This window comes from Alternaria atra, assembly GCF_907166805.1.
Source record: "Alternaria atra isolate CS162 genome assembly, contig: 36, whole genome shotgun sequence".
NCBI lineage: Eukaryota > Fungi > Ascomycota > Dothideomycetes > Pleosporales > Pleosporaceae > Alternaria > Alternaria atra.
Window position 1 is genome coordinate 135,751 of NW_025091335.1, and position 7,371 is coordinate 143,121.

The 7,371-nt window shown below is 52.0% G+C and overlaps 2 protein-coding genes across 2 annotated transcripts; both read left to right on the forward strand.

Annotated features, from left to right (window-relative positions):
• Positions 1-421: 421 nt before the first annotated feature.
• ALTATR162_LOCUS11709 (uncharacterized protein) lies at positions 422-2,073 on the forward strand (the record flags this gene model as incomplete). The annotated part of the gene is made up of 4 exons (XM_043319351.1): positions 422-482; positions 531-612; positions 664-838; positions 883-2,073. The coding sequence occupies 4 exons, from the start codon at positions 422-424 to the stop codon at positions 2,071-2,073; spliced, it is 1,509 nt and encodes a 502-aa protein (XP_043175286.1).
• An 881-nt stretch (positions 2,074-2,954) lies between these two features.
• On the forward strand, positions 2,955-3,242 carry ALTATR162_LOCUS11710 (uncharacterized protein; the record flags this gene model as incomplete). Its single annotated transcript, XM_043319352.1, has 1 exon — positions 2,955-3,242. One exon carries the CDS (start codon positions 2,955-2,957, stop codon positions 3,240-3,242), a length of 288 nt encoding a protein of 95 aa, XP_043175287.1.
• Positions 3,243-7,371: the final 4,129 nt, after the last annotated feature.

The window sequence follows — 7,371 nt, forward strand, 5'->3', positions numbered from 1 at the left end:
GCCTGCCAACCTATGTTCGCCATGTTGTTGATGAACGATTACCCGGTACTCGTTACCGTTACGGTGATAATAGCTGCCTTTCTTGCCAAAATCATCCACAAGACCTTGAAGTCTCGCAGGGCGATTAAAAAGCTGGTAGGTAAACGAATCTTTTCCGTTTAGCGGTGTCACAGCTTTCGCTGTCGGTTTCCGAGCAAGATAAGCGAAGTATAGATTACAGAAGATCATCTGGCCAATCCAGGCGACATGATGAACGCATCTTCTACCTGAAATGCCTCGCCTGCACCTTCGTGGAATTCACCAGCAAGTGACATGTCGCTTGTAGGCTACATTCTGGAACACACCATGATGTACTTCCGTCAAAGCTAACGTACCCAAGCCAGGGCCACCGCATTCTCTTATCTTTGGACACCTTCTCGCGATGGGCAAGATCACTGAAAAGCTACCAAAGCGGGTTCATCCTCACGTTTATCCATACTATTGTCAGTCTATCTCAACTGCCAGTTGAACGAGGCAGTAACCAGTCGTAGTGCGTGAAGAGTACGACCTTCCTCCAGTCTTCTACCTCGATCTCGAACCTGTTGATAGATCCATCCTGGTCATCCTCGATCCGTAAGTTTCCAGTCCACAACACGGATAATTCTTGTCTTAACCCTGCACTAGACAGTCAGCGGAGGAGGTGTCACAGAATAGTAATCTTCCCAAGCATGAGCAGGTCAGAAACGTCCTCGAGCCGCTCATGGGCCCGCAAAATCTCCTCACAACCGATGGAGCTCTATGGAAGAAGTGGAGGACCATTTTCAACCCGGGCTTCTCAGTACAGCATCTGATGACTCAGGTACGAACAACAGACCCCACGTTGAACTATGCTTAATAATGAAGGTCACCACTATTATCGACTGCACTGAGGCTTTTATAAAGAATCTTGATCGTCATTCTACAGCCGGTAGAGTCTTCCGCTTGGAGGAGGAGGCAACCAAAGTCACCATCGATATCATCGGAAAGGTGGCTTGCGATCACGACTTCAAAACATTGACTGCTGACAATCGTTATCTAAATGCTATGCGAAAGTCTCTCGGCTGGATGCCTGACACACAATCCCTGAACCCGTTTCACTGGTACAATCCGCTACGCTCCATCTTCTGGAAGTACTACAAATATCATATGGACTGGTACTTGGGCAAAGTCTTGGACGAACGCTTTGTTACCCGAGAAGCAAATAGACAGATGAATACGAGGAAGAAGTCCGGGATCGATCTTGCACTCGAAGCATGGGTCAACACAAGCGGACAGCCTGCTAGCTCTGCGACAGCAACAATGGATGCAGAATTTCGTAAATACGCCATCGACCAACTGCATACCTTGCTCTTCGCAGGGCACGATACCACTGCATCGACCCTTTGCTACTGCTACTACCTGCTTTCCAAGCACCCACAAGCCTTGTTGAAGATGCGACAAGAGCTTGACGAGGTTTTCGGCAATGGCGTTAGCGCTGGCGAGAAGCTGAAGCAGAGCCCCTATCTCATAAACAAATGCGACTACACCCTCGCCGTCGTCAAAGAAACGCTCCGTCTCTTTACTCCCGGATCCACCGTCCGCCGCGGTCGCAAAGACTGCTTCATTCGCGATCCGACCTCCGGGAGCATGCTCCCCACTGAAGGCTACTTGGTTTGGATCCCCTCTTTTTCCATGCACCGCGATCCATGTTACTGGTCAGACCCCCATGCCTTCTGTCCCGAGCGCTTCCTTCCCGGAAACATCGACAAACTCGTTGCTGGGGCCTTTAGGCCATTCGAGAAAGGCCCGCGCAATTGCATTGGACAGGAACTCGCGTTGATGGAACTGAGAATTATTCTTGCATGCACGATGAGAGAGTTTGATGTAAGCGCTGCTTACGATGAGCTCCAGACGCTAAGTGGTGATGGTAGTTTGTGGGCCAAGGAGAAAGCTTTTAGGGCCGGTCCGCAGGAGTGTTTTGGAGACGAAGCATATCAAGTGTTGCTGGCGGCTGCGAAACCAAGAGAGGGGATGCCAGTAAGGATCACTAGGAGAACTATGCATGCTGTTACTTAAGAAGTAATAGCTCGCATGCGATTGCTTTATCTGTTATGCTCATCATAGAAAACTAAAAACTACATCACAGACGCCTGGCATGCCTAAGAGGTATGGGGTAAACTTGCCTTGCATTCGAGTACGCCTATCGCAGTTTGCGCTCTTGCTAGCAGGTAACCGTTTCCCGCAGCTGGCGAAATGTCAATGGACGCGCGTTCCCGCCTGGATGTTAAATCGGGCGCTACGCTGAAACAGGTCAAGACCACGACGCGTGGGCACGTGATAGATCCCTCTCGGATCTTCACAACAAGACGCTCACGCCAGACGCCATGTCGCAGCACGGCCTCGGGACTCTCACAGACTACAATTATGATTCAGAAAAGCGGTAGGTACACCGCGCGCATGCATCCGTACTGCCCACATCGGCACGAGTTTCTCACATTCCCAACTGCGCCCGTGACAAGGCTCGTGCTCTGTTTCAAACTCAGACCGAGCTACCAAGAGTCAGCGTCCGAGCTGCTCGTCTCCTTTGTGAGGTAACCATTGCGCAGAGTGCTATACACACTGGCTCGTGCCATGTGCGACCACGACCGGAAGTTCTTTGTTCAAGCTCTGGAATTCGCGACTGAACTGCATGAACCCGTGCGCAACCCAAGAAACGGCATGCGGAGAGACAGGTTCCTCTCATCTGTGGTATATAGCTACTGCAATACCGCCTCCGTCATCAGTACAGAGGTAGCTTCATTCCATAGCGCTCCAGAGCTTCCATTCATTGCTTCCTCCTTCACCAAGGCCTTCCTTGAGTGGGCTTTTACTCCGCTATCTTTCTGTTTGCGCAGACTATTCGACGTCTCCCCAAGTCCAGCGCCTTCGACACCTCACGGCAGCAACGAGCCTGCGTAATGAAGGCCACACAGTTGGTCAAGCAAAACGCCTCCACAGAGATGGGGCGCACAGAATCCGATGTCCTCGCTGCCACAGGATTGCTCTACCTGCAGGCTAACGTTCCCATCTTCGACGAGATCAGCAATCTTGCTTCTTCAAACCTCATATTGCCATGCGGTAGTACAACCGGATCCACGACACGTACCACGAAGGTCGAGGAAGTCAGTCCTACTGCTCAAACAACTGTACCAACCGTATTCAAAAGAAGGCAAGCGTTGGGATGGAATGCTTTGATTGAAGCATAGAATAGAAAATGAAATGCGAGAGTTGACTCTGCTCACAGTCTTGAGCGCAAGTGAACTGAGGCTAGCCCGAAAGGTCACACCTGCGCCTTTTCGGTCGTCACTAGCGAGTGAAGACATGCCCCGCCCATTGCTCCGTTACGGTAGTCCTCGGACCGCACTATCTTGGGCGACCCTGTTCGCAAAGATGTAAAGGTAGGTTATGAATGCGGCACCAGACGTAAATAGCACCACGGCAGTATCTGCTATGCTGTTAGTCCGTGGTTGATGCAAGAGGCATGCCTTGTACTGACGTCCATGTCCATCGCCTTGATGTCGTCATGTCATTCATCTCATGCTCTAGCGTAACTAGAGAAAGTCCCCTGGTCGTCAATCTGGTCGTCATATGGCAGCGAGTACGTGGCGTCACACCTTCCGGAAGCAGATCTTGACATGTTCTCGCATGACCATAAACTTCATGACGACGCCGTACCACCAAAGCCTCGCCCGCTCCCGCCAAGCGCCCGTGGTAGCAGATCTGGCCGAGTCGGGTGGGTCCGTGGCCTCCTTCTGCATGAATACCGGTGAGAGCGAGTTATTGTTTGCGTGTGTGGTTGACGGCGGATCAATGGGATAGCTGCACAGGGCTGGAATTAATCGCAACCGTACGCATTGCAGGCGTAGTGACTGTTGTGGCTGCGAGGGAGATGGTGAGCGCAGTGAGTTCAGTGAGTTCAGTGAGTAGAGTGGGATGGACGAGTGTGGTTTGAACGTGCGGGGCAGGAGTGGAAATAGGAACAAGGTCAGCTGGTGCACCGTCTGCCTTTACCTCTGCCTCTGTCGATAACCCGTCGTCGGCAGCCGAGTCACATGCCTCCTTTCTCTGGCTGCGTTATTCACCCTCGTATGTGACTGCTCTCTCCGTGGCTGCGCAGTGAAATATGCGGCTTGACAAACACGCGAGACTGGCATGTCCTACATCACCAGACTTGTCAACAAGCAAACTGATCTACAGTTTGAATACTTAGACAGGAAATCCCGGACGGAAACTAGCTTGTTTAGGTATTCAAACTGTAGATCAGTTTGCTTGTTGACAAGTCTGTACATCACCATCCTGGTAAAGCCTCGACTGGATTTTGGTAGTGAGCTTGATAAAGGTCTGATGGAATTTGGCGGGCTAGCATGAGAAAAGCCTGATGGAACTTGGATAGGTAGCATGATAGAGACCTGGTTGACCATGGCTGGATATATTATTGGGCCAAAATACCGTTTTGGCGCACGGACGCGAACGAAGCCGCGACTTTTGGCCATGACGTCGTGCCGGCGTGACTCCGCCGCGCGGGGGTGCCACAAGGTCACGTGATGACGGGGTAGCGGGGCAGCGGGCCCTCGGTTCTGTACCTCACCATGGCCAAAGAGTCGACTCCAAGGGGCAGCCGTCTCAGCCAGCACGACGATGCATCTCGGCGGTAGACATGAGCCTGTCCTATTCCGTTATGAGCATCTTGGCTGTGAAGCTACTGCACTCGTTGCTGTCCCTGACCCGGGCTTAGGAAATGCTTCACCAACTGCTCCCGCAACAAGGGATCAAGACAAAGACCAAAGCATCCACTAACAGCTTCCTCCCCAGCCTCGTCTTTTTTACCGACTCAATTCCAGCATGGTCCTCCAGTCTTCAACCATGGCAGGCTCTCGTCATATATCACGGTAGCGCGGGGTATCAGCCTACAGTATGTAGAATGTCATGTCTCATTTCGTCTGATCAATCTCGTTCTTGCCTTCCGTACTCTCTACACATGCGCTCCCAACGTCGTCGCAAAAACGGCCACACAAACCAGCCTACTACGACTCCCATGACAGATCATGGCTAGTTCACGCCCCCGGCGTCCACGTTTGGCGCATAAAGCTATGAAAGTTGCCGGTTCCCTACCCTAGATTGCCGCAAGACACGTCCACGGTATACGACTGGTCTTGGTCTACCCGCGTCAGTATGACTACCACTATCAAGTCTGAACAATCGGCTTCCATAGAGCATGGCGGCCACCATCACCACCGGACAATCAACCACGAGCATCGCCCTAACGGCAGCATACCAAATGAATACAACCACGCCATCAGTCCTGGGGCACATCCCAATGGACCGCCATATCATCCCCAGCCGCCACCACCTGCCCAGCAGTACGCCCCTCCTGTCACCTTCTACACGCAGACCCTGTACATGAACGACTATGGCACTGCACAGCAGATAAGGCGAAAGCAGGTGCGCGCCTCCCAGGCCTGTAACCATTGCCGTTCGCGAAAACAGAAATGTGACGAGGCTCGGCCGTGCCAACTTTGCAGAGAGAACAACTTCGACTGCCAGTACAAGGACGTCCCGCCACCCAAGTGCGTTGCCTCTTCCCTCCCTTTGGTTCATCGCTGACCCTTCCTAGGCAAGACAGAAGCATGATGCAGCTTCAAGAAAGTGTGAACAGCATCTCTGAGGTTTTGTCGCAGTTTGTGGCAGAGTCCGCAACAAGCAAGCCGGCTTGAAGGGCTTGGCTTGTAGGCTTGATGGCTTGAGGCCATAATCAAGTCAAGAAAGCAGTCTAAGACTTGAACAGCAAGCCTACAAAATAGTGGCTGTAGGCTTGATGGCTTGATAAGGCTTGACCCACTTTTTGTGCTGTTTCGAGTAGAGAGTGGAGGTGTTAGTGCTCCTCTAATTACGCTAAACAAAAACCGTCCGATCGCGTTCTACAGTAGCGCGTTTATTCCTAAGACTATTCTCTCCCTCTATTGTTATTGAAGCCCTATACAAAGCGCTACAATGCCCCTAAAGAGCTAGAAGAAGCGCGCGTGCGCGTCTACGACTAATGCTAAAGTCCCTAAACGATTGCGCATATCTCAACACGTCCTGTCGCCATCACCGCCATCGTTGCCATCGTCGCCATCGTCGCCGCTATCGCCAGAGCCACCGTGGGAGTCGCAGATCTTAGAGTCGCAGCCTGAAGCTCAGATCTCGGCACCTACTGAGCATAGCAGCCGTGCTGCCACCACCTCAATAGCGGCTACAGAGGAGAGCTGCGGCGGCTTAACTTGGGAGGACGGGGGCGAGGACAAGGATCACTTTGAGGGTGTCGTTTGGGAGCGCCTTAGCCGCTTTGCGAAGCCCGTAAAGAGGCTAACAGGCAGGAAAAGTTGGATATACGACTATGGCTATCGTGTTGTCAAGCGTAACGATCCAAAAAGCGTGTGGTTTGTGTGCAAATATTGCCATATTCATAAGGCCTTCGGCGGCGGCCTTTACGACGTAACGAAGGCAACAACTGCCGCTGTCAAGCACCTCAAAAGACCTGTAACAGGTCATGGCTTTTCAAGCGATCGCGACGTTAAAAGCGCAGTAATTGCCCACGGGCAGCTATCGCTACAACAAGCGATTAACGGCGGCATTAAGTTTTCGCAACATGCAACGAACGCGCTAGGTTACTTCAACGTACAACAGTTTCGCCTCGCCTTTGTGCTTTGGATTGTTGACAACAATATGCCAATGGAGATAATTGCGCGGCAATCAACACGCGAAAGGATCAAGTTTGCCAACCCAGAGGCCGAGAGGGCGTTGTGGCAGAGTCCTCGCAGCGTTGCAACGTACGCAATGAGACTGTTTAGGCAGCTAAAACCTCATATAGTCCACGCCCTGTCAGATGCTGTAAGCAAAATACACGTGAGTTTTGACGGCTGGACGACCAAGGGCGGGAAGCGCGGCTTCTTTGGGATTGTTGCCCACTTTGCTACAGCAGCTGGTGCCGTACACGACTTGCCTATTAGCCTCCCGCAACTCGCTGGTGCACACACCGGCAAGTTGAAAACACAATTCTGCTCAGCCTAGCTAACTTCTATAGGCGAGGCTATTGCTGCTGTTGTTATCCAGACGCTGAGAGAGTTTGGCATTACACCTAATCAATTAGGCTACTTTGTCCTCGACAACGCATCAAACAACGACACCGCAATTGCAGCAATTGCGCGCGATTACGGCGGCTTTTATCCTATACACCGTCGTCTCTGCTGCGGCCCTCATACGATCAATCTGATTGGGCAAGCTCTGCTTTTCGGCGACGACAAGGACTCGTACAACAACGCTGCAGAGGAGCTTAGAACAGAGGAGCTGTACATG